The sequence below is a fragment of the Pelodiscus sinensis genome, chromosome 8 (assembly GCF_052426305.1).
Source record: "Pelodiscus sinensis isolate ZL-2025 chromosome 8, ASM5242630v1, whole genome shotgun sequence".
Lineage (NCBI taxonomy): Eukaryota > Metazoa > Chordata > Testudines > Trionychidae > Pelodiscus > Pelodiscus sinensis.
Window position 1 is genome coordinate 57946305 of NC_143059.1, and position 27584 is coordinate 57973888.

The 27584-nt window shown below is 44.0% G+C and overlaps 1 protein-coding gene and 1 long non-coding RNA gene across 3 annotated transcripts in view; one reads left to right on the plus strand and one right to left on the minus strand.

Annotated features, from left to right (window-relative positions):
• GRK5 (G protein-coupled receptor kinase 5) overlaps positions 1 to 27584 on the minus strand; it is a 252048-nt gene that overhangs the window by 20640 nt on the left and 203824 nt on the right. The window contains exons 7-12 of one of the 2 annotated variants that reach the window (XM_075935365.2): positions 26125 to 26188; positions 25152 to 25292; positions 22212 to 22402; positions 12324 to 12361; positions 10538 to 10627; positions 8004 to 8119 (exon numbers count right to left, since the gene is read on the minus strand). In XM_075935365.2, the coding sequence (XP_075791480.1) occupies positions 8004 to 8119; positions 10538 to 10627; positions 12324 to 12361; positions 22212 to 22402; positions 25152 to 25292; positions 26125 to 26188 (640 nt within the window). Of the gene's footprint in view, positions 1 to 7910; positions 8120 to 10537; positions 10628 to 12323; positions 12362 to 22211; positions 22403 to 25151; positions 25293 to 26124; positions 26189 to 27584 lie in introns of both variants that reach the window. The other variant, XM_075935364.2, reaches the window with a different exon arrangement.
• LOC142830447 (uncharacterized) lies at positions 19376 to 26390 on the plus strand. The gene is made up of 3 exons (XR_012905686.2): positions 19376 to 20549; positions 23078 to 23274; positions 25252 to 26390. It is a non-coding gene; the product is annotated as an uncharacterized LOC142830447 (long non-coding RNA).

Consider the following 27584-nt stretch of genomic DNA (forward strand, 5'->3'; position numbering starts at 1 on the left):
AAATTAGATAAACATGCACAGGAAGATAACCACAGAGAGATGAGTGTTAGAACCAGGATCCATAGGGAGACCTCTGTTTATGATAATTGGTCTGGGAGAGATCAATTAGTGGTTCAATGAGTGAGCTGTTTTGATGGATGAAAGGGTAGAATGTACAGGTATCTGTTGCCTAATCCTTTTAGATCAATGAAAACAAACCAATTATTGATAACATGGTATTTATTCAATCTAATTATTATTTTTTAGCAGTGAAAGAAAGGCAGTGCTATGTATTAATCACTACCTTTGTTCAGCAGCTGATATATCTATCTGGGATGGTCTAGACGGTACTAGGTCCTGCCTGGTACTAGGTCCAGTTCCAGTGTTCTATGAGTCTATGTTTCTATGCTATGACATGACAAATTTCTGACATTCTCCTGAACTGTAGAACTGATCATGACCTGAAAGGGTTGTGGCAGAGAGGTTGTCTTCATTCAATTTAAGTGGCTTTTTCATGTATGCATATGTTTTTAGCCAAAGCAGTGACACATGAGCCAGAACTCCTAATAAACTCATACCACACAAGAGACTGCAGTTGGCTAATATTGTGAAAAATACCACCCCACGGTAAATCAAAAGAAAATAAACATGCAATAAAATCAACTGATTTTAAAAAAATAAACTTAAATCTGTGTGGATATCCTCTCTAGCAAATGCTGATTTCTAACACTGGAAGATTGGGAGAGAATAAAGAAATCTGTCCTTTTAAATGAGAAGTTACTTACTAGAGTCAGGGAAATACCACCTGGGGAACATCCAATTGGAGAGTTTTAACTCAAACTCCTTTGGCAGTCTGATTCCAAAAAGGCAGTCAAAAACATATGCTAAATGGAACGTGGGCCGATCAGGCTAGCATAAGCCTGAGGTTAAAAAAAGGACTTTATCACAGTAGGCTCATAAGGTGTGTTCTCCCCTTTTCTCCAAGTACTTAGAAAAGGAAGAAAAAAGAAGGACCCGGGAGGAAGAAATACAGCTTCATTCTCAATATAGAAGGAAATTACTACATAGGAGGGTAAAGCTGATAGTTCACACAAGTCAGCTGCTCTTTACTTAGAACATGACTGTTCGCCAGGGGGCAGCAGAGGAAAAGCGATCTGCAGCCACTACATTGCAAACATCTAGCATTTGAGCAGGATCACACTTTCTAAAACGTTAGAAAAACATGGCCGAATAAGTAGGCAACCCCCCAAGACAAATAGACTCCCTAGCACGGTCTGATTTATTTGTCTCTTCTGAGTATTCAAGCTGACAATTCCTAGCAGCTTCTGCACCCTGAAGAGGCAGATAATTAGCAGGGACATGGCTCCCTCTCAGAGAATATCTCTGGGGAGATTGCTTCCACATAAGAAAGACATAGTAGTAGTTGTCCCCTTCCTGTCTATGCAGCACACCACTCACATCCTACTCTGAACTGAAAGGTTGTTGGAGCTCCCATCCCAGGAAGGGCTGGACTGGCAAGCCTTCAGCTGGCAAGAAGACAAATCATCAGGCCCTTCTTTATTATCTCCAACTTTATTATCTTCAACCAGTTCTAGCTGCAGAAGCTGGATGAGGACAAACCACACAAGGATTGTTTGCTACTGATAAACTAGGGGAATACTACCTAGATGGGGCTTCTATAAAGTGGATGAATGACTGGCTGGATTACTGGTCTCAGAGAGTAGTTATTAATGGTTCACAATCATGCTGGAAGGGTATAACAAGTGGGGTTCCACAGGGGTCTGTTTTGGGACCATTTCTGTTCAATATCTTCATCAATGACTTAGATGATGGCATAGAGAGTACGATTATCAAGTTTGCAGATAATACCAAGCTGGGAGGTGTTGAAAGGGCTTTGGAGGATAGGGTCAAAATTCAAAATGATCTGGACAAACTAGAGAAATCGTCTGAAGTAACCAGGATGAAGTTTACTAAGGACAAATGCAAAGTATTCCACTTAGGAAGGAACAATTAGTCTCACACACACAGAATGGGAAGTGACTATCTAGGGAGGAGTACTGCAGAAAGAGATCTAGGGGTCATAGTGGACCACAAGTTAAACAAGAGTCAACAGTGTGACGCTGTTGCAAAAAAAGTAAACATGATTCTGGGATGCATTAACAAGGGTGCTGTGAGCAAGACACGAGAAGCCATTCTTCCACTCTACTCTGCACTGATTAGGCCTCAATTGAAGTACTGTGTCCAGTTCTGGGCACCGCATTTCAAGAAAGATGTGGAAAGAGAAGACTGAGAGGGGACATGATATCAGTTTTCAGGTATCTAAAAGGGTGTTACAAGAGGAGGGAGAAAAATTGTTCTCCTTGGCCTCTGAGGCTAGGACAAGAAGCATTGGGCTTAAATTGCAGCAAGGGAGGTTTAGGTTGGACATTAGGAAAAACTTCCCAATTGTCAGGATGGATAAACCCTGGAATAAATTGCCTAGGGGGGTTGTGAAATCTCCATCATTAGAGATATTTAAGAGCAGGTTAGAGAGACACAGGACGATCTAGACAGTGCTTGGTCCTGCCATGAGGGCAGGGGACTGGATCCGATGACCTCTCAAGGTCCCTTCCAGTTCTTTGATTCTATGACAGAAGGTCAGTAATCGCTCCTCAGGTGTCTGCCTAATGACGGGAGTTTCTTGCCCTCACCCTTGACTTACAAGATCACATCTGCTAAGACTTCTCCAGTTTGCTCCCAGGCTGGTACCAACAGTTTGGTGGTTTGTCTACCACTGCCTGATCCATACATGGCTTATCACAAATCTAGTCACAAAGAGTTTCCAGGCAAGTCTGATATCAAAGCCACTGGCTAGTGGTCCTCAGCCTTGGAGAGGGAGATGAGTGGGTGAGTGAGATTCTGTGGCCTGCACTGTGCAGGGGGTCAGACTAGATGATCATAATGGTCCCTTCTGACCTTAAAGTCTATGAGACAATGATACACCTCTGAATAGCTCGTGCAAGAGATGCCAAATCAGCAGAATATTAATGTGGCAGAGGTGTAATTGCCATGACAGGGAGACTGACTATGGCAAATGCTGCGTAAAAGGTGGCCCCTCCAATTAATTCACATGTTGTCAATGATAATATTAACATTGGGAGTGAGACATTCTGATTTTTGCATTGGGACTGCATGGAACCTTTGAGACCATTTCAGGGTCTCTGACTTGTATCTCCATTCGATCTAATCATCTTCATGTTTTTTTTGGGGGGGGGGAGTAGAGGGGATTTGAAGGGCAGCATCTATTTGTTGGCTCACCACCCTATGTGCACAAGAGGTTCAAGTAGTCAAGATCCAATGATGACCTCATACAACGTCATGCTAAAACAGTTCAGAGGAAAGAATCCTTCTCGGGACTCTTCTGCTGGAGTCAAATCAGACAACTTGACTTCCTCAGATGGAGGGGAGAGGGGAAGAAGTTTTGCTTTTGACGGCTTGAATGAGACTGTGACTCCTGAGGCATATTTCTCTGCATTTTTTTTAAAACCACAGCAGGAGTCTGCATTTAGCCCTTTCTAGGGAAAGCTCACCAAGCTCTGGTGGCCTGAGGAGTTTCCCACCTGGGTCTGACTTTTCCCCAGCCAGATTCTTGTACCTCCTGGGAAGGGTGGACAAAGCCCACAGCCATATCCTGCCTTTATGCTGAAGGGATCCTCTTCTCATGTGAGAGGATTCCACTCCAAGGCAGAAGGCTCTTACGTTCCTTCTGGCTCTTCCACTTGACTTGTGCTGGCTTTTTCCTGGGACATGTTTTACTGATGGCCAAAAGCTCCCAGGGCCAGCACTGCTGATAACGGAGATGCAGTTGGCAAGGGTAGTTGTGGAGTAACCTGTGTTAGATATAAGATGCCTGCAGTTCTTGCAAGGAAGACAAAAGGGTCCTATTGCTCAATGACAGTTTCCAATATCCTTGCAGAGCTATGATCTCTGGGCCGGCTGGGGACATTATATCAATCTGGGAATTGATCCTCGTTTGGCTGAAAATGTTGGCTGCTGTCAGGTTCCTGCGGTCACAGGGTGTGGTGACTGAGTCTGGGTGGGGCTTGCTGGGAAGACCTGAGTCCCTCAGTGGCATCCAGGAGCCAATTTGCAACAACCTTTGATGCTGAAGCCGTTTTTGGGAACGGAGTTGGCAGCTAGTGCGTTGCTGGTTTTGGCTGCTGAGGTCGAGGTGGAGCAGGTGGCTGGGAATTGGCTGCAAACATTGGTCACTGCACAGCTGTCTGGCCACTGCTGAGAAACTGCCTCATAAGACCCATTGAAATGCCAACATCTGTATCATCTCTAGTGGGGGCCAATGCCTGGAAGCTGCTTCTGCTAGTGCAATGGGGTCTGTTTGAGACAGGCCCACCAACGGGGGGAGGGTAAAGGGGGCAACTGCATGGTGGTCCAGCATTTCAAAGGGGCCTGGATTTCCTGGCCTCCATTGCTACTACTTCAACAGCAGCTGCTTGGAGGGCTAGGGGGCCCAGCGCTGCAGTTCGGGCAGCGCTAATAGCTGACTGTCCTTGGTCCTGCCCCTTCTGGGGTGGGGAGTTGGGCCCTCCTCCACCTTGCCCCAGGGCCCACAGTAGCTGCAGGCCCCACTGGTTTGAGAGGAGAGTGCACTAGCTGGGGGACCTCCACATGGGCACAGAAAGGGCAAGATTCCCCTGCCTGGCTACAGGGCAGCAACATAGATTGCTCTGCCTTTGCCTAAGGGCAATAAAGAAAAGCTGCTGTGCGCTGCTGAGCAATCTCCATAAAGCGGCAGGGACTCCCAGCAGGGACAAACCTGAACCATATGGAAATTCTATAAGGATTTCCCGATGTTCGATCGCTCAGGTGGCGTAGGAGACGCTTATCTTCTGCTGCTGCTGGCAGGAAGTAGAGTGAACTGGTTTTTTTTGTAGGAGGTGGCCCACCCCTCCACAGGCACTGACAGGTCCTCCTGCCTCCTGAAGCTGCAATGTACTGTAGCAATAGCTAACCTGGATACGAGACCCATCCCATGCAGATATGGCGAGGAACGGAGATGGCACTTGTGTGTGTTAAGCTATCTCTAGAGTTGACAGAGAGATTTCTTTTTAATGTTCGTTTTGCAAAGGGCGCATTTAATATGAATAAAACAGAACAAAAGCAGATGCATCACGGCTGATGGCAAGGTCTCTTGGGACATTAGCCAAACAGCCCAAGCAATCATTCTATAATCTAGTGCAGACCCTATGGCCTATGAACAAAACTACAAGGAGAACTTCTAGAGATGCTACCACTAATCAGGGAAGTTGATCCTAAGCAGTCATAGTCTCCGTTAGGGTGACACAAGCACGAGGTGTAAGTGAGGGCAGAATTTAATCCACAGGTATTTACAATCATCAGTCCAGGTTATCACATGATGGCCTGAAATGGCAATGCTGCACTAATGTTAATGCTCCACACTTTGACACAAAGCATTCGCTGATTCTATGGTCTCACCAATTCAGAGCTCAGTTGGGAATTCCAACTCTAATGTCAGAGGCCATTTCTGTGTCGCTGCAATCCTAAATTGACTGGAAGCAATTTTGGGGATACTATGGAAAATGCTGAGCATGGGGGAGAAATAGCACAAGGAGAGTCACAGCACCCAGTAAGTCAATTAATATAAGAGGCCCCATTCGATTAATTTTGGTCTCAAAATAGAAACATGCACATAAAAAAGAGACTTTGTTTTAACTAATCTTTTTAAGGTTAGAAAATTAAGACACTATACCCGTGGTCTAGACTCAGTGAATGACACATAATGATATTGAATGGGTTAGGAAACAGAGAAGTAGGGATACAATAAAATACTGTGTATTGCAATAGCCAATGGGTATGATGTCCCAGGTTCCAGCAACCTGGAGAAATGATAAAAGTCTCTCTGACAGAGTTAAAGGAGAGGTTTTGTGATGTCTGAGTACTGAGGAACTCATTATTAGTTCTTTTTATGTATTGTTACTAATTTTGAAGACTGCTCTAAGTGTATGAGGCGCTTCCCATGGTGGATTTAAGAGATTATCACTAGCACCAGCTACATCCAACTGCCATTCAACCTCATCTAGATTTATTGGCTGATTTCTGATAATGATGGGACAATTCCACCACCATTCCACTAACCCTCAGACTTGCTCTCCTCAGCTTTAACTTTTCATGGACAGTAGCTACATTATATTGTTCTGAGGGACACTTTCCCCCACCTATAAATAGGTGCAGAAACAGAATCATAAATTGTTTTTGTCTCCTAGCTGTTTCTTTTTAAGGGGCTGGAGGATTCTGTTTCATGTGTAATGTAAAGTTAATGCTGCATGGCTCACAAACACCATGCTGCTACCAGAAGGTGTGTTATTAGTTGACATGGGGCTGGTCAGGAGAAGGCAGACTTTGAGTGCACAAAACTATCACTAAGGAACCGCACACTGTCCTTTACCCCTCACTCTCAGCTCCCACTGACATCCATGGGGGGTTCTGCATGCAGATCAGGAATAGCATATGGCTTCAAGAATCCATCAGGAGTGATGTCAGTTAATTACCACTCCATGGGATGTGGCACTGGGTTACTGCACTGTGAGTTAATGACTTGCACTTATGATGCTTGGCAATGATGCTGTTCTTAGTTTTCTAGGAGACCTCAGTAGCTCCTATGCCGCCCAACACCCAGAATGATATTAACTGCCTGCTTGCCTGTGTGTTGTGCAAGGTATGGGTGAAGCTTGAACCGTCTATTCATTAACCTGCTTTTCCTTTTGCTTCTCAGCTAGTTTGCATTACCCTGCCGGACACCACACTAGAAATTCAAGGTCAAGGTAACACCCCCTTCCACACTGAACGTTGGCCTTTCGAGGAGGTCTGCTGGAATGTCATTGATTAACTCTTAAGTGGTTTGGAGATTTCCATTACTAGCAGGTCCACTGACTTAGGCGGCAAAGGGGGCTTCTGTCCCAGGGTCCAGCGATTCAAAAGGGCCTGGGTCTCTCGACTGCTGGGCCACTGCTACCATGGAAGTGGCCAGAGTTCCGGGCCCTTTAAATTGCCGCTGGAGTCTCACATGGTGCTCTCAGGGCAGAGTTGAGGGATGCCTGGAGGAGGTTACCAGCAATGGCCATGGTGCTAAAAAAGAGCACTCCCAGCTGACGGGGTAACAGAAAGACATTTGAAAGGAGAGTCCAACAGTGATTTAACAAGCCAGTCAGTGTGACAGCCCTAGGGATGACTGATGGCAAAGGCAGTTGCTTGCTGTAGTGGTGGAGGGGGCCCACAACACTTTCATTAGGTAATCTAGGTGAAGGAAGACAATTGCAGTTAAGAATGCTCAGGGCTTGCACGAGACATTCAAGAGTTCTGTAGCGTCAGACCCTTTCTTCCCACAAGGGTATAAAAGTCACAAGGAGCATTCTCGGCTACAATCTGATGGTCAAAGTCTTTGAAATACAGATACGACTGCTGAGCTGCACCCCTCTTGTCCCTTTCCACGGCTCTCACTGGCCCAGGCTGGGGCCAGCAGAAGAGTCCCTGGGCCAGGACCCCAGGCAGCAGTAGGCCCTCTCCCCCAGTGCAGGCCAGCAGCTGGGACCCCAGTACAGGGCCAGCAGTGGAGGCATCCGGTGCAAACCTGGGGGAGATGCAGCACCCTCACATTTCTACTTCCCAGGCTTATGCTGTTTCCTCATCCAAAAATGTTACATAAAATCAAGATGATTATGAAGAAAGTCAAACTAGCCCTGAGGGGGAAAAAGGCCAAATGAACCCACTCAACACAATCTGGATGAACAGTGGATGTAAGTTTCCTGGCAATGAACCAGTGGATTTCTGCAGCCCTCTGCGCTGTAGTTTATGGTGGAACTGTTGGACATAGCTTGCTAATGAATCTCTCACAGTAAGCTGCCAAATCCCCTTACCATTTTACAGACAGACTTGGCCTCCTCAGAAAATTTATGGGAGTACACCTCTTCTGTCTCCAGCACTCTCCTGTCCACCTCTTCTCTCTTTACCTTCTCTTTCCTTCCACGAAATGGCGATTGTCCAGCGATCATTTCATAAATGAGGCAGCCTAGCCCCCAGTAGTCAGGGCTGAGGGTGTATCTCTGATTGTTCAAGACTTCTGGAGCTGTGAGGGAGAAAGACAAATCTTGTGAAAATATCTGACTTTTCTACCAAGAAAAAACTAAAAACCCAAACCCTCTTATTTCAGTGACTGAATGCACAGCTGGAGAAAACTGTGGGAAAATATAAGAGTCCTTCCTGGTTGCTACTAGCTGAGTTATAGAACATACAGAATGCAGCTATTCATGCAGAAGCATATATAAAAACACAGCTGGGATCTGAAACAACAACAACACAAATCAGTGGAATCTAAATATTTTTGACTGGCCCAAACTTGAAAATTCATCAAGACTGTAAGTTTAAAAAAAATGGCAAACAGACATATTATTTAAACAAAAATGAAATGTCCTAAAAAGCAAATTCTGCCCTTTGGATCAGTTTGAGTGTATATATTTTATTTAAAAAATGAACATCCACTGTGTGCTGTATATATACTCACTGTGCATACAGTCACTTTCTAACGTGCATATTTACTCTCTGAACACAAACACAGGGTCCTAATCTACACACACATTTGCAATAGGTGATCTAATGATGGAATTTATAACTAGTAATTTAGTTACTTAGATGCAAGACCACATAAGGGATAAAAGAGACTAACGTCAATTTGTTACCAACTTTAGCCAAAACATTTTAAACCACTTTTATTCCATGCAGATTTACACTGAAATAACTCAGTTGGTTTTAGCAAACTGGGTTACTTGCCTCAGTGCATGTTTGTGTGTAGATTAGCACTTTGACTTTCTACTTTTTGCACAAAGTCTCTCTCTGCCTGAAACATACAAAGATGCGCAAAGACTTGCTCACAGTATCACAAACACACAGGCTGTGTCCAGACTCAGGGGTTTTTTCGGGAAAAGTAGCCTTTTTCTGAAAAAACTTCACCTGCGTCTAGACTGCAGCCGCGTTCTTTCGAAATTAAATCGAAAGAACGCGGCTTTTCTTTCGACGGTGGTAAACCTCATTTCACGAGGAAGAACGCCTTCTTTCGAAAGTGCTTCTTTCGAAAGAAGGCGTTCTTGAATGTAAATAGGGCTTCTTCGAAAGAGAGCATCCAGACTCACTGGGTGCTTTCTTTCGAAAAAGTGGCTTGCTCTTTCGAAAGTTCCGCGTGCAGTCTAGACGCTCTCTTTCGAAAGAGGCTCTTTCGAAAGAGGCTTGCAGTCTAGACATAGCCACAGAGAACATCTCTCACACACATGTACATGCACATGCTTTTTCTAACAGATACACCCAGAGTCTCAGGCTATGTCTGCACTATAAGTTTTTGTGGCAGAGAGTATGCTAATGACAGACTCATTAGCATGAGTCTCAATGTCATTAGCATATTTTCTGCAGATGCTTTTTGCGCAAGGGGTTTTTGCACAAAAAGAAGCAGTGTAGCGGCTTTCGTTTTGTGCGAAATCCCCCCTTTGCGCAAGATCCTCTCCAGCTACACTGCTTCTTTTTTGCACAAAAACCCCTTGCACAAAAAGCATTGGCAGAAAATATGCTAATGACATCGTGACTCATGTTAATGAGTCCGTCAATAGCATACTCTGCCTCAAAAACCTTGTAGTGTATTCAAAGCCTCACAGTATATGTCTGAACTGCGAAGCACAGGCATGACTGTAGCAAGCATAACCATACACCCATGTGCTAATTTTAACCCAACTGTCCCAGGTAACAATAGTAGTGAGAGGTGATGGCATAGACTTTAGCACAAGCTAGCAACCAACATGGAAGCCTGTTGGGGACCCTGGTTATGCACTCTGGTTGTTAACCTGTGCTGACATGTCTTTATGACCATCAGAGCTGAAACTAAGGTTTTCTGTGCCTGGGGCAAGCTACTGAACTATGCCCCACTTGCCCCACCCTTGTAACGGCTCTGATGACTATGGATATGCTTTCTTACGCTACAACCACACTCTAATACCCTCACACTCTGATACACACACACACACACACACACACACGCAATTCTCTCTCCCCCAGTATACATTAACTTAACACTCTCTCTCAATCTCTCTTTCTCTCTCTGCAGTTAATTGATATAACTCCACTGTCTGCAGAGTTAATAGAGCCCACTGACATGCTTTCTTTATTTTGAAGAGCCCTGCATTTGTAACATGCAAACCGAATATTGCTTTGTTTTGTATTCTAAAGCAGGAGAAAATTAATATCACATGCAGCTGAAGACCATTGCAAAACTTAAAGCCCCTTCAGCAATCAGCAGGAAATTGGAATCAAGCGAGAAGGAGGAACGGCTGTCCCTTAATATAGCTCCTTAAAATACTGGAAAACTCTCACATATCTTTTAGTTTGATGATCTGGTCCTCTAGAACAGCTTCCTAGAGGGTTAGTTAATCTGCACTCCAGACAGAGCTCCAAAGTCACAATAGTAGAGTAAAGGATCAATAAAATGAGCTTCTGAGGCACTTACCCATATACCCTACTGTTCCTACCCTTCCACGGATTGATTCACCCTCAGGGATTTTAACAGCTAGACCCAGATCAGATATTCTAATATGGCCTAAGGGGGAAAAAGCAAATATTACAGTACAGTCCTAAAATCACTAGAACCACAAACATTATACTCAATGGGCTACTTTTGAAATTCATCTAAATACCATGAGAAGAAAAATTCCACTAGTACTGCATTTGAAAACTATAATAATTCAGAAAGGGAGAAATGATTTTGGGTGAGATTAGGGGTTTTAGGTAAGAGCAATCCAATGAAATTAAAAACAGGAAAGGTTAGAGTGGATGGCAATGAAAACATACTAACAGTGAGGTCTATTATACTGTGGACTAGTCTTCATTGCTTGAGATATTTAAAACCGAGCTGGAAAAAAGCAATGGTTGGTATACTGTCTGGAAACATCTTCCACTGACCTAAGAGGATGGACGGGTTGACTGAATTGGACTTTTCTATCTTTAACATGTATCACTTTGTGATAGTTTACCTTGTAAAAGTCACTAAACTTGGTACTGAATCTATAATTAAAGCTCAACTTTTGGATCTTATTTTGCCACATACTGATCTGTTCCTTGAGAAATACTACTTAGAACCCTAAGAACCTAGTAATCATTTGTACTTATATCCAGATTTTGGAGTATGTAAATAAAGGAATTGATTTTGAAATTATATTCCCATTCTGACCATATTTTAACCTAAATCAAATTATTTCAGAAAGCAAACCACTCAGCAACGATGGTGTGTACATAGCATAGAAATCTGCTTGAGTACACTGCATTTTACAGCAGTGTTTTCATTAAAATGTCCCATAACTTTCCAGATCCCTAGTCTATTGTGTATAGTTCCTTTAGAAAGGTGGAAGAGTCAAGACTAAGATAACTTGGGTAATAAATCTATTTTTTCCAGTTAGGTCCCTATTGCAATCCATCTCTGAGGTATCACAGAACCCAGGTAGGTAGCAATTTGATCGTGCACTACATTACAAATGGCCTAATGATTTAGTAGTGGTCTGAAGGCTGCATAGACTTGAAAGGCCCAGCTCAAATGGAAGCATGTCATATACATGACAGTCATCACTACACCAGAAAACATGGGACTGACCTGGTCATTGTTGAGCCAGAGTCACAGGAACTAGGAATGTGAAAGGTTAACTAGTTAATCAATTAAATGTGATTTTACATCCCTAATAGGAACACAAGTATTTGCCATGTTTCCGGTAGCAAGCCAAGACTTGATACCTCAAAGAAAGTTATGCCTGTCCCTGGGCCAGTTCTGCACTGCTGCAAATGGGGGAAATTTCCTTCCTGACTGTGGCAGTGATTAATTTAGGCGCTGAAGCATGAGACTCGATCATGGCAGCTAGTAGCTAGCAATGGTTTTGAATAAAATGACAGCTGAGAGGGGTAGAGTATGTCGGAAAAGGGAGTTGGGGGCAGAAAATGTCACAAATTCCTTCCTATTGTGGAAGCCTCCTAGCAGCAAAATAGGGGAGACAGTGGAAAAGTCCGACCCATTGCTAGGTCAGCCACAGTCCAAAGGAACATACTCTGCTATGCAATCTAGTTTCCTCAGAAGGGTAACAGTCCTTGTGTAAAGCTTTATCACTTTATACATCCCAAGACACAAGCATGAGTATGTGACAGACCCCTTGTTCACTTTAGAGAATTATTTGCCTTTATACAATACATGTTCTAAAACTAACTTAAGCTACTTTATGGTGAAAAAAAGTCTTTAAACCTCTGAGACTTACCATAATCATCTAACAGGATATTTTCTGGTTTCAAATCTCTGAAAATGAAAGAGAAGTTTTTGTGTGTGAAAGCAGTTCAGAAGCCTGGTGCAATGTACGAATACATACCCAGTGAATGATAAACAAGTTAGGAATCAATTGAATCAGTAACGAACTTGTAAAACCAATATAAGACTCTACTAGTTATTGCACAGCAAGACTGAGTCTGTATATATCTTTTTCTTAACTGCAGTTCGTTCAGAGCAAAGACTTCACAATATGCTTTCTAATAGATTCACTCTGTGTTCTGATAGTTGGTCTGGCACATGTTAAAGGCAGAGATGCTGGCTACTCCACCGGTAGTGAAAGATGCCTAACAATTCCCATGATTAAACCGCATTTTCAGTACCTTATACATTTGGCCAATTGCAACCATTCAGGCTAAAACTTTCCAAGCCTAGAGTCTGCCTCAGCCTGATTTTTTTTTTAAAGTTTCCACAAAAATGGTTCAGAACACACTGAAAAATATGTTGTTTTGTCCATGTTAAAAATCTTCTGTCAACTCCTCAAATCATTGAGGAGTTCAAGTACCTCCATGATTTGGAGGAAGGGTTTGAAAGTTGACAAAGGGGCTGCCCGGATGTCACAGGTATATCTTTTGCTGTCCCTGTTACAAAATGCCCAACGATATAAGCCTTTGAAAAATCTTGGTTCACACAAACTCAACAGAGACATGTTAGAACTGGTCAGCTTAATTCTTAGAGCAGTGGTTCTCAATCAGGAGTCCAAGTCTCCTGTGTGGTCGCATGCAAGTTTCAGAGAGTCCACCAAGCATGGCTGGTGTTAGACTCACTAGGACCCAGCACAGGAAGCCAATACTCCACCATGTGAACCTGCAACTCTAAGCACTAAGCCCTACCACCAGAACTGAAGCCAGAGCCAGATCAACCCTCCATAGTGTGGAACCCCGGACAATTGCTATCCTCTAACAACGGCTTTATATGCAGAAAAACAATTGTTGTGGAACAGGTGGGCTATGGACTTTTTATAGCATGTTGTGGGGGTAGAGGTCTCAGAAAGAAAAAGGTTGAGAACCTGTCTTACAGGATTCCATCTCATGGAGCATGCTCCATCCCCTCACAACTCCTATATTTTGACGAGACTCATTCTAGACCAGCGGGAGCTGAGCTGTGGGTTGCTGTCATGCCAGGCACTAGAAATGAGAGCAGGGAGTCCAATACTCCAGTTGTGTTTCCAATGCTCCCCCTGCTGATGTCTGGGCATGAACAAGAAGGAAAAGCCTGACTCAAATGCAGAGGGCACACAGGATGGACTTGAATGGAGAGGGCAGGAAGTAAATTGGGATGAGGAATCTGGGCATGTGTGCAGAGACTGAAGCTATGTAACAAGGATTGGTTGGGCAGGAAGCCAGGGACTGGGAGCAGTGGAGGCCAGGAAGACTGAGATTAGAGGAGAGTCCTGAAGGGGAGGGACACTGGGACTATCTGGGGAATCCAGTTTTGGGAAGAGGCACCATATTGCTCACACTAGACCAAGTTCTTCTCTCTGTCATGCTGCTAAGGTAATGGGGCTGAGCAGGGTGTAAATTCAGGTAAAATGTGGATTGCTGTTCTGAAAAGGCCTCTTGGTTTTACGAACGTAGTAGAGTTTCCAGTAAGAAAGATCTCTTTTCAAAGCACGTGTATGTGTGTGTGCACAAGTGTGTGGCTGGTGAGTGTTAGAGGGAGAGAAATCTGCCCACCCGCCATACAGAGTACATGCAAGAACTCTCCCAGATATTTCAAACTGTTCTATGGGCATATATGGCATTCGGCTATCATTGGATATCACTGGGTATTTTATATTCAGACAGTGCCAAGGGCACATTTTCCAAACCAATCTTGCTCTCATTTATTATTTTAAGCTGAAACACGGTGCCATAAACATTCTTCTCCTTTTGCTAGTTTAAAACCCTCTTGACCTCACAAGATAAACTTTGCTGAGTGCCCAGTGGTACCAAGCCTACTTTTCAAACAAACAATACTCAAATATGTGAAGGGCAGAAGAATGCTGTGCAGAATGTATGACTTTCTTTTACATACGACCGCGTGCTTATCTCTGTGCTAACAAAAGGCTCTTGGCACTAGAGCAATGTGATAAAGGTCATTTCCCACCCACTTTTTCTATCTAATTTTAAACTATGAGGAGCAATTTCCTTGAGGATCCTAGATTCGATCCTTTACTTTTATTTTGAATCCCATCTGTTATCGGCCACATTTCATGCCACAGCAACAGCCACATGAAGTAAGAAGAAAAAATTCCTGCCTGTTCAGGTGACTTCAGAAATCAAATTTGATTTCAATAGGAACAAAGATGGTCTTGTGATTTAGACTCTGGGAGGGGACTCAGGAGACAGAGATTCAAGTGCCAGCTCTGTCACTAGCTCCAATGACTAGTGCCCCAGCTGTAAAATACAGGTAAAAATACTTCTGTTCTCCCAGTCTTTATTTGCCTTGCTGCAATTTAAGCCAGTTGCTGCTTGCTGTAACCTCAGTGGCTAGGGAAAACATCTTATCACCCTCCCCCGCTTGTAACAGCCTTTTACATACTCGAAGACAGTTATATCTCCCATCCGCCTTCTCTTCTCCAAAGAAAAGAAATCCAGGTTTTTCAGTCTTTCCTCACAGGTTATGTTTTCTGGATGTTGAATCCATTTTGTTGCTCTTGTCTGGACTATCTCCAGTTTGTCCACATCTTTTTTGAAGTGCGCTGTCTGAACCCGGCACAATACTCCAGTTGAAGCCTTATCAGTGCTCAGTAAAGTGGAATAATTTCTTCTTTTGTCTCTCTTACAACGCCCCTATTAATACATCCCACTTTTTTTGCAACAGTATTACATTGCTGACTCTTATTTAGTTTGTGATCCATTATAATTCTCAGATCCTGTTCTGCAGTACTGCTTTGTAGGCAGTCATTTCCCATTTTGTATTTGTGCAATTGATTATTCCTTCCTCAGCAGTGCTTTGCATTTCTCTTTATTAAATTTTATCCTATTTATTTCAGATCATTTCTCCAGTTTGTCAAGATCATTTTGAATTCTAATCCTGTTCTCTAAAGCACTTGCAACATTTTCCAGCTTGGTATCATTTGCAAACTTTATAAGTGTACTCACTATGCCATTATCCAAATAATTTATGGGATATTCACTAGAAGTGGACCCAAGACAGATCTCTGCAGACTCCTCTCAATATGTCCTTCCATTGTGCCTGAGAACCATTGATCATTACTCTCTGAAAATGGTTTTCCAAGCAGTTGGGTGCCCACTTTATAATAGGTTTGTCAAGGCTATGTTTCCCTAGTTTATTTATGAGAAGGTCATGGGAAACATTATTAAAGGTCTTATGGAAGTCAAGATGTATCACATCTGCTGCTATTTCACAAGGTTTTGTTACCAGTCAAAGAAGGTTTGACATGATTAGCTCTAGACACATCCATGTTGACTTATTTATCACCTTATTATCTTATAGGTCCCTACAAACTGATTGTTTAATTTTTTGCACCATTATCTTTCTGGGTACCGAAGGTAAGCTGACTCGGCTATAGTTCTCTGGATTGGCCTTATTCCCTTTTTTATATACAGGAACTATATTTGCTCTTTTCCAGTCCTCTGGAATCTCTCCCCTCAAAGATAATTATTCTCAAAGATAATTGCTAATGGCTCAGAGATTTCTTCAGCCAGGTCTTCAAGTGTTCTAGAATGTATTTTGTCAGGCCCCGCCAACTTGAAGACATCTATCTTGTCTAAGTAATTTTTAACTAGTTCTTTCCCTGTTTTAGCCTCAGATCCTACCCCATTTACACTGATGTTCATTATGTTAGTCCAGTACTAACGGTTCTGGTGAAAACTGAAAACAAATATATTTGGCCGTTTCTGCATTTCTGTTATTATTTTTCCTTCCCCATGGAGTCATGGGCCTATCCTATCCCTGGTCTTCCTCTTGCTTGTAATATATTTGTAAAATATTTTTTTGTTATCCTTTATGTCCCTAGCTATTTTAATCTCATTTTGTACCTTGGCCTTTCTAATTTTGTCCTTACATGCTTGTGTTAGCTTTTTTAAATTATTTTTAAGATTCATCCTTCATAATTTCACCTATTTACCATTTTTTGTATTATTCTTTTTTGAGTTTTAGGTTGTTGAAGATGTCCTGGCTAAGCCAAGGTGGTCTTTTACCATCCTTATTATTTTCCCAACACATTCGGATAGTTTGCGCTTGGATACTTAAGGATATATCTTCAAAAAACTGCCAACTCTCCTGAACGTTTTTTCCCTTTACACTTGCTTACTACAGGAATCTTACCTACCAAGTCTCTGAGGGCATGTATACACTAGAGAGAAGACTGATGTTGCAGTGGCTTGGCTTAAGGTAAGCCGACTCCAGCTATGCATTTTGTGTAGCTGGATTGTGTACCTTAAAGTTGACCTGCCTGGTCTAGTATAGCCTGGGCCTGAGTTTGCTATAATCCTCCTCCTTGAAGTCCACTGTCTTTATTGCACTGTTTTCCCTCCTATGATTCCTTACAATCATGAATTCTGTCATTTCATGATCACTTTCACCTAAGCTGCCTTTCACCTTCAAACTTTCAAGCAGTTACTCCCTATTTGTCAGAATCAAATCTAGAACAGGCTCTCCCCTACTCACTTTCTCCACTTAGGCAGGCAGAATGATACCTTATACTGATAAAAGCTTGTTCCCCTTCCCACATGGGAATAAGCTGTATAGCTATGAGCACTGTTATACTGGTATACTGCATCCCAGTAAGGGGTAGATACTCGGGTAGATAAAGCTGAACAACTTTCTAATACAGAGAAGCCTGACTGTATATTTCTACATTGTCTAAACTAATGGATATAGATGGATACCTCCAGGCACTATTGTATTATAAATAGCTAGAAGACTTACCCAACATTGCTGGGATCCTTCAAGGCAGGGGATTTGGGGGCATAGGACTCAGAGCAGAGGCTTGGGGATGTGGAGGGCTCAGGAGGCTAGGGTGGGGGGGTTGCAGCAGTTGGGGTTAGGAGGTGAGGAGGGGTTCAGGGCAGGGGGTGAGGTGCGGGTGCAGTAGTCAGAGCAGGGGTGCAGGAGTTGGGGCAAGGAATTGAGAAGTGAGGAGGGCTCAGGGCAGGAGATGGAGGGCTCAGGGCAGGGGGAGTGGATGGCCAGCAGCTGTTCCCCAGGGCTGGCCTTAAGTGGGCCATGTAGCCTACTTTCTGGCTTCTGCCCAGGGCCAGCCCATAGCGGGGGAGGACTGTGCAGCCTGCCCTGGTTTCTCTTCAGGGCCTGACCTTGCTTTATGTTATGATAAAAGGAAGCTGCATACCAAATTTTGTGGCTCTGGCTCCGCTTAGGAGAAGTTCTTGAGCAAATGGACTCACAGATGGATGGACGGACACAGAGACAGACAGGTGCACAAATGCTTTCAAATATATATTACATTATGAATAATTCAGCGAGGTTCACAGCATGCTTGCTTTCCACGAACATTTGAACAACTGAGCTCTACTAGGACCAATATGGTTGAAAAGTGAAATTTAAGCTAACATGTCTGACTAGCAACAGGAAGCAACAACTCTGAATTGTATATTTGACAGTAATAGTCCAAATATTCCATGGTTTATTATGTAAGTCATCCAATCAAGTAGTAAAATCAATACTACTAATGTGACTCCCAGAGATATTGGGTTCAGAGCTATTAAAAACGGATACCTTTTGGAATTTTTGTGAATTACCTGCAAATGGTGTAAAAAGTGAAATTTGATGAAAAAGTGGCTCGTTCTGAATTATTCACTCAGCTGAAGCTGTGGCATTTTGGTTACTATGTTTTCCTGACCTTGCCTTTCGTAAGACCCTCAGCACTGAATAGAATTTCAAATGATGGGCCACGACTGAAGCTTCTAAAATTGCGCTGGAGAAGTGTCATGTGCAGGGATGTAATGTCACCCATCACTATCCCTCCTCTAGGAGGGCTCCACTCCCAAATTCTCCCTAACACGATCACAGCCCCAGCCAGTGTAAAACTGCAATAAATACTCCAGTCCTATTGACCTATGCCTCTCACTAAAGACAGAACTAGACACTGGATGGTACATACGGCCACATGAATGATTTAAGCTATGGTCTCATTTCAAAACACGTGATAGTCCTCTGAGTAATGCCCCTTGGATGGTGTCTTATCAATATACAGGGCCTCTACAGTACAGGCAGTCCCCGGGTTACGTACAAGATAGGGACTGTAGGTTTGTTCTTAAGTTGAATTTGTATGTAAGTCGGAACTGGTACATATTGTAGGGGAAACTCTAGCCAAACATTTTTTTTAGTTTTGGATAGCATAGGGAAAGGTTAACTCCCCTCTAATGTTTGTTTTGCTGTCTGTTCCCCTGTTCAGAAGATTTCACATCTATTTCTGTCCCTGTGACAAACTCAGGACTAAAGGAGTAACTCATCAAATACCAAACAGCTCTGCACCATGCTTTGAGCTAATAGCTTTATTTCCACACACCACCCAGGGTTCTAGGAGGAGGGTCCTTTTTTTGCTAACACAATGAGGCCAGCACTTTGTTTGTTTTGGTGGAGTCTTTGTTTGCCCAGGGAGCCCAGCATGTATAGGGGGAGAAGGGGCGGAGAGGCTGCTTTTGTCTGCTGTTCGGCAGCCTGTTGCTCAGGGGAAGGGGCAGCCTGTTGCTGGCAGGGGGGGAGGGGGGAGGCGTGCAGGATGCGAGGCCGCGGGGGGGGGGGGGCAGCGGGCGTGGGGAGGCACTTTTCCTCTGCCCAGCAGCTCTGCGGGATCCCTGTCCCTGTGGCCAGCTGCTGCAGGCAGAGGCCAGTTGGAGCCGGCAGAAGAGGAGGAGAAGGTGGATTCTAGGACCCAGGTGAGCGAGCCCCGGGGACGCTGCTGCGCTCCGGGAGCCCGGCATGTATAGAGGGGAGGAGGGGCGGAGAGGCTGCTTTTGTCTGTTCGGCAGCCTGTTGCTCAGGGGAGGGGGCAGCCTGTTGCTGGCAGGGGGGTGGGAGGGGCAGCGGGCGTGGGGAGGCACTTTTCCTCTGCCCGGCAGCTCTGCGGGACCCCAGTCGGAGCCGGCCTGAGGAGGAGGAGGATCCTAGGACCCAGGTGAGTGAGCCCCGGGAATGCTGCTGCGCATGTGCGGGAGTTGCCTCACCCCGTTCGTATCTAGGGATCCGACGTAAGTCGGATCCACGTAAGTCGGGGACTGCCTGTATAAAATGGCCGTAAGGATGAATTCACTAGTCAGGCTCAGGCAAACAAACATCACATATTTTTTTAAATGCTATTAGAGCACCATTGAAAACAAATAATTTGCTGGCATCCATGGGGCAGCAGCTATGAACACTGATTCTGCGTCCAACCTGTTGATCAGCAAGAAATCCCTGAGCTCTCCTGCAAAACTATATGTACAGGTTGAACCTCTCTAGTCCAGAACCCTCGGAACCTGACTGGCTCTGAACTAAAGAATTTTCTGTACCATGGGAGGTCACTATTGCTGAGCAGCATTACCAACACTTCCACAGCTTGCCGGGCTCTTAGGAGACATTTAGGGGTAAATTAGAGCTAAGTAACAGCACAGAACACTGAGAGCCAGGACTGGTGGCTGTAAACAAACTTTATAGGACCACAGGAAACTTAGCCACACCTATGAAAAGAGGACATCCTGCTAATCAAAATCATTCTGGACAACGGATGTTTCCAGTCCAGAGAATTCTGGACTAGAGAGGTTCAACCTGTACATGGTGTCCTCGTGCAATAGGGAAGTAGAGAGTTCAAATACCCTATGTGCCATAAAGGAGTTTTTAACCCCCATCAAGAACCTTAAGAGCCATATGTTGAGTTTGTTAGGCTTGGGATCTTGTTCACCTGTCAGCTGTACATACAGTTTCCATTCAGCCTGAAGCTGCACACTCAGAGCAATGGTATGACATGGTGGATAGAGAGACTCATTTGCATAACTTCTCTGAAGCTCAGATCAGTGGCCTTTCTTTCAGAAACCCTATTGTTTTATTCACCCTACTAGAAAGAAGAGGAATACTCTCCCCCCTACTGGAGAACCACGTGCCTTCTAATGTCATTATCTTTCCTTTTCCCTGCTTATAGGTCTCCCTGTTGACTGACCTATCCATTTCCAACAACTATGTTGCTGCTGGAGGGAAAGAAAGAACAAAAGAACAAGTGAATGAGAAACCCATGGAGAATGCCTACTATTGTCATTTCGTAGGGGCTGAAAAGAGGGGGCTGGATGGGAGGGAATATGGTCCATAATTATCTCACATAGAGGCAGATCATGAGCACACCTGTCATGTTTCTGAAGTGTGTGTGAGGGAACGAAAATACATAGCTTGCTTCTCATCTCAAACCAGGCTTAAATCTCTCTGTTCTTAAGAAAAAAGCATATTTGATTACTTTGATAGAAGGAAGATGGGTAATTCCCCCCCCACCACTCCACCCCCATTCACAACTTGCTTTGACTTTAGTAGTTACTCCTGAGTTATACCATCATTCATACACTCAGGCTGCGTCTGACTGGCATGATTTTCCACAAATGCTTTTAACGGAAAAGTTTTTCCATTAAAAGCATTTGCGGAAAAGAGTATCTAGATTAGCACGGACACTTTTGTGCAAAAGCACCTTTTGCGGAAAAGCGTCCGTGCCAATCTAGACGCGGTTTTGCGCAAGAAAGCCCCGATCGCCATTTTCGTCATCGGGGCTATTTTGTGCAAAACAGTTTTTACCTGTCTACACTGGCCCTCTTGCGCAAAAGCATTTGCACAAGAGGGCTTATCCCTGAGTGGGAGCATCATAGTATTTGTGCAAGAACACTGACAATCTTACATTAGATCATCAGTGTTCTTGTGGAAATTCAAGCGGCCAGTGTAGACAGCTAGCAAGAAAAACTTGCCAGTCTAGACACAGCCACATGTATGTGTTAACTTAAAAAATGTCAACAAAAATGAACCATGTCATTAACAAACCATGTGTTCATAATCACTGATCACTTTGCTTGTCTGTTATATCCTTTTCCATCATCCTTTGCCTTTGTATTATTAAACTGTACCCTTCTTTGGAGCCGGGGATTGTCTTTCAGAAGTACCTAGCACACTACAGTCACTGCTACAAGCTAAAAAACAAAAATGGAAGTTTCATGTTCCAAAATGATCTCTGGTTAATACTAAGAAACAGCTTAGGAGAAATAACCCCATAAGAATCTGTCAGCATTTTATACGTGCAAGTGGAGACAGGGTTTGGGGAGCTGTACATATGTCTGTGTAGAAAGTTCTCTATCATCTAGATAGAATATGTTCACTAAAACTAAAACTACTGCTTCCTTTCAGGCTCACTGATGGGGGGGGGGGGGGGGGTGGAGGGGAGGAAGGGAGCAATTGCCCTGAGGCTAGGAGCTCCCAGCTGCCACCACTGCTACTGCAGAAGCCGTTGCAGTCAGAGCCCCAAACCCCTTTGAACTGCTGTGGAGCACTGCTCCACCAGTCTATGCAGCTCGGAGGGCTTGGGGAGAGGGAGGTGTGCCCCAGTCTGGACGGTGCTAGGAGCTGACTGCCCTTGGCCCACCTCTTCATTCTTGGCCCTGCCCCTTCTGCCTTGGGCCTGCCCCTTCCAAAGCATGGAGCTAGGCCCTGTCCCATATCTTGCCCCAGTGGCCCGTAACGGCTGTCGGTCCAGTTGCTTCCTTGTACAATTACTGAGTTTTACTGTATTCCATCAAAGCTCTGAGAAATCTGAGCTAGTGCATTGACATCTAGGACGTATTGCACTGAAATAGATACTACAATCCAAGCTTCCACTGATGAATAGCCCAAGACAGCACAGAAAACTTACCTGTACACAGTGTTTTCTCTATGCAGGTCTTCCAAGCCGCAAAGAATCTCTGCTGCATAAAACAGAGCTCTCTCCTCTTCAAAGCCTGGGTTTCCCATGTTGTAGATATGGAACTTCAAGTCACCCCCATTCATTATGGTCAAAACTAAACACAGTGCATCCTTTGTTTCATAGGCATAGGCTAAGTTAACCTAGAAAGATATTTGTAAAATAGCATTCACAGGTCTGTCATCAGGCATGTTGAAGTCATTGCTAACTTTTGTACATTAAAAATGACAAAATTTGACTACAGTGTGCTATAAACAAAGCAAAGCGAGTAGAAGATATGAGCCTTCTTGCAAACTCAGGCTTATTTTACAAAACCACATAACCCCTTCCCCAGCAATTAGAATTTTATGGACTGATGTACTGAATCCTGCCTACACTTATCTGAAGACTCCACATTTAGTGTTTAGTGGCACAGTATCCTTAAAAAGCTGGATAAGTTGCATGAATTCCAAGCATGTCTTTCCAGATAAGTGGGGTGCAGTTTTAAGAAGTCAATGGATTCATCTCTACAATTTGCAACTGAAGTTTCCTATTGTTGAGAGTTGAACATAAAATCCAAATACCGAGTCAGCTGTAGGTATCACACTTTGATCTAATTTGGATTTCTATATTGTGACAGACCCATACCAGCTGGTTGCCATACTCTAATGGAGGGGAGGTATTCTGGGCTTTGGGGGAAAAGTTTCCTCTTCCCTGATTAAACAGGGCCAAGCCTAGTGCAGCATAATCAGTCAGGCATCTGACTGAACTTGCCAGAAGCAGCAGGCTGTTCAAAGCACCTGCACCTATTAAGGCTTGCTTATAATGTCTCCCTGCAGAGAAGAGCCCAAGATCTAAGAGAGAGAAGACACACTGGATGTGAGATGAGGCTATGAACAAGTCAGAGTGCCATGGAGGAGCAGGAAAGGTACTGGGAAGGACTGTTTCAGGGAAGTGGCTCAGGAAAGAAGCTGCCAGACCAGGAGTAGTCTGTTGCTGCTGCCTTACGTCCCCGACCAGGAACCTGGAGTAGTGGGTGAGTCCAGGTTTCCCCCAACCCTCCCCACACCACTACTGAGTCTTCCCCCAACAGGGGCGATCAGAACTACGGAGGGGTTTTCACTCCAAACTGTGGACTAGCTTATGATGCGCATGGCTCAGTAGGTTGTGACCGTTACCTCTAGAAAAAAAGAGGCTGTGTGGAGGGTCACAGAAACCCTCTGAGGCAAACACTATCCACCAGAAGCAAAGGCCCTTCAGGGCATTTGTTGCTGCCAAAGGTACAGCAATTGCACAATTTATGTACAAAGAGCATCTCAAAATTTGCAGCTTCACACAGGCAACCTGATAGGGTTTAGCCAACAGTGTATTTGAGTAGAGTTTTGAAACAATCCAAGCAGGGAATACAAATTCCAGAAACGAGGGCTCTCTGCTGGAAATAACCAGACACCAACTTCCATCTAGGAGATATCAGCAGGAGTTTATCAATTGACAAGATCTCTTACAATGGGGACAGAGGCAGATTCTCAGGTAACTTGGACCTATGCAACATAGGGCTTTATAGGTCATTGCACCAATAAGCCAATAGACACCAGGGAAAGTCTTCACAACAGTGACTCATGAAAAATGCTCCCTGTGACCAATCACAGTAAGCAAGGGATTTGCCACATTCTGAAAAGCCTATTGCTTCTGCGAGGCCTTCAAGGGAAACCCAAATGGAGAGCACTGCAGTAGTCAACCTCAAGGTCACAAAAGCAGTGTCATGGACTAACCAATGATAGCGGCTACACTAAGACTGTGTCTTCATTCTATGCAATATCACTGTTGCCGTGATCGATCTTCTGGAGTTCTATTTAGCGAGTCTAGTTAATATCTGCTCAATCAAACTCAGAGGGCACTCGCGCTATGTATTCTATATCCCTGGAGTTGCGCATCTTAAGCTAAGCTGCCGGGTCTAGTGTAGACCTGGCCTCAATGTAGGTAAAACAAGGCACTTCCGGCCGATAATACTACCTGATATTCCAGGAGCATCCAGGAATCTAGAAATATAGTGGTTATGCTTAAATACTTGCCATCTTTAATAATACTTAGATAAATAGACGTCATTGGCTATGAAGATTTTAATCATTAGCTCTGTATTTGCTGTATTCATGGTATTTTCTAGAGTAAACAAAGAAGATCCTGAAACATTGAGGTAACCATATCTATGTATTTAAGGCAATACTGACCAGTTTTTAAGAATGACTCCTCTACTCTAAATGGCTGACAGCGCTGACACAGGTCAGGCAAGCCCCTAAGAGTATGTCTACGCAGCTTTTTTGACCGAGTGGCACTAAGCATCCCAGCTTCGCAACTTCAAAGCATCATCTATCTATACAGCTATTTTTAGACCACTACTGAAAGCCCTGCTGGCCTGAGTTGTTGACCAGTGCTGGGAGACTTGCTCCTACTTGCTCCAAAATCCTCTAAGCCGCGGGGCAGGCCCACCATATTGACTAGATACTTTCTACTAGCCAACCAACATCTCTTTGTCTTAGCTGGGTGAACCTCAGGCAGCTCACTCTCACCCAAGACCTTCTCTCACTCAGGTACTTACAAATCAGGGAATCACAGGGGATAAAAATAGTTCAGCCTGATACAACCCAAATAAAACTGGAGGCTTCGAACAGTACACATTTTAAATTCCCTAAGCAGCCACCAAATTTGATGCACTTCTCATATATTGCAAGCTAAAGCTAGAGTCAGTTGAATGGAAAACAGAAGTGTTCAGGTAAACTGAGCAGGCATCATAAAATGGGCCAGTTTTAACTGCTACTCCATGTACCATGGAGCCCGAGAGAGCACAGAACCCCACGGGAATTATGCAGAGACTGACTACATGACTGGGCCCATAAACAGGAGTTCAATACTCACTACAAATTGACTATTGACTTTTTCTAAAATCTGCTTCTCATTTAGTGCCATGGATTCGCCTTTCCTCTTTTTTATTCTCTTCTTCTCTAATCTTTTGCAGGCGTACATTTTCCCCGTCGCTCGGACTTGGCAAGCACAGACCTAAAAATGAAGAAGGGGAAAAATAATGACTTGGGTAACTGAAAAGAAAATACCCTTTATCTATAAAGCTTAGTACCTCATTATCCGGTTTGTGTGCAGGCTTTTTTAAGTGCTTGCTAATAGCGTGAGAGGCAGCATGGCTTACTGTGTAGAGGCCTGGTCACCCATAGACAGGAGTTCCCACCCTAGTTCTGAAACAGCTGTGCTGTATACGTTCAGTGGAATGACTTCACCTTTCTATGCCTTCCCACCCTTTGCCTCATCTACTTAGGATATGTCTACACAGTAGAAAAATGAACATGGCAGCAAACCTCTAAGCCGGGGTAGTCAATGACTCGGGCTCACGCTGCTAGGCTAAAAAAAGCAGGGTGCACATACAGGAGACTGTTGCTGGGTTTCTGAATGCAGCTTGACTTGAGCACAACTATTTTTAGTTCCCTAGTCAGTTGACCTGAGCTCTGAGACTTGGTACTACAGTTTTGTTTTTTTTTGTTTTTTTGCTGTGTATGGGCCCTTAGATTACACACGCTTCAGGGCAGGACTCTGAGTCATACTGTGCATTTAGACCATGCCCTGATCTAAGCAGAAGCATCTAATTGCTACTGTGATACAGATAATCTCTGTGTGAGCGCAGTTCAAAAGTTACTGTAATAGACAAAACAAGAGAGTCATTTCTGTAAGTGACCCTTGAGGGTTATAATCTTATGAAATGCTAACAGAAAACTGTCTAAGTGGTTAAAACCGTTCTCTTTCCTATGAAAACCATTTCTCCTCACCTGCAGTGCCTGTGAGATGAGAAACATTTTTAACAGAAGCTTTCAGAATTACTCACCTCCCCGAAACCACCTTTTCCTAGTACCCTGTACTGCCGAAATGTGTTTTTCGTTACTGGTTGCCTGAAAGAAAAGGAAATGCAAGAAGAAATTCTCCATTTAATGCACTCTCTCAGATTTATTTCTTTCAAATTATACTTTTGAAAGAGAAAAGTAGGTAAATATTGGATAATCATATTATTTCAAGCTAATCACATTATCTAACAGTTTATATAATTATGTAATCACATTACTGCAATACTATGTATGGCTTGAATTTTTCACTTCCAGCATATTAAACTGTAATAAAATACAACACTTCAGTGAGTCACTGGTGTGCAGCACAATTTCTGACAGAGAAATATATGGGACTATATAGGAACCTGACTATATGGGAACCTGACTCTGCCATTATATTGGGTTCTTCCAAAAAACTATGAGGAGCCAGAAGACTTTGAAAAGACGCATTCATTCCATGAATCATCTGGTAAGTCACAGGTATCTATTAAGGGTCACATCTTGCCCCTTCCTCCATGGACACAGAGTGTTCAAGCTCTGGTGGATCCCCTTCAGGCTCACTGCACTGATAGGGAGTCTGTACCCTATTTGCGTTACGAAGCCAAGCTGCTCAGTGACTTCTCCCATGTCCCCATGCAATGGGGTTCAGTGAGGGAAGGTGGGAATGGAATGGGGAAGGAAGAGGGGATTGAGCAGCCATATTTGTAATTTGCTTTCCCACTGACCCAACTCAGCCTCCTGTCGTTGCATGAAAGCTTGTTGTTGTTGTTGATTATTTGTATCACCCCAGCACCTTGATCACAAACCAGTGGGCTGCAAGACTGAAATCCAGTGGCGGGCAACCTGCAGGCTTCATGCGGCCCATTGGGGTTCCACCTGCGGGCAGCCCACATATCCCTTCTCTAAACCCTTCCCCTAAGCCTCTTGCACACCCTCTCCCTCCCAGCACTTTTGGAGCACCATGAAGCTGTTGATTTGCACTCCCCCGGCTTGAATGCTGTGAATCAGCCAATTCGCAGTGCTCCAAAAGTGCTGGGAGGGAAAGGGAGGAGTAAGCAAGTGCGTGGCTCCAAGGCCCCAGTGTGTGAGAGGAGTGGGGGACGGAGGCAAAGATAGGGTGCGTGGGCCACAAGCTGCCCACCACTGCTATAGTAGCTTTGTTTTGCTGCTATTGGTCAGCCAGCTGTCCAACAAAGTGAGCCCAAATTAAATAGTATAGCTGTAAGCGCAACACAAAGGATGTGGCTGATGACAGCAAAGGAAATAAACATTGGGTGAGCCATGTTCATTTGTGCTCTATTAAAAAAAAAGAGAGATAGTGAAGGAGGGAGAAGGAAACCTTATATAAAACAAATGGGAATGGATCCCATGGCAAGGAGGAAATGTTATTTTCAAGTTTCTAAGAAAATACTGCAAAAATGGTAGGGTTAAAAGCACCAATTAATAGTGACAACTTCATACT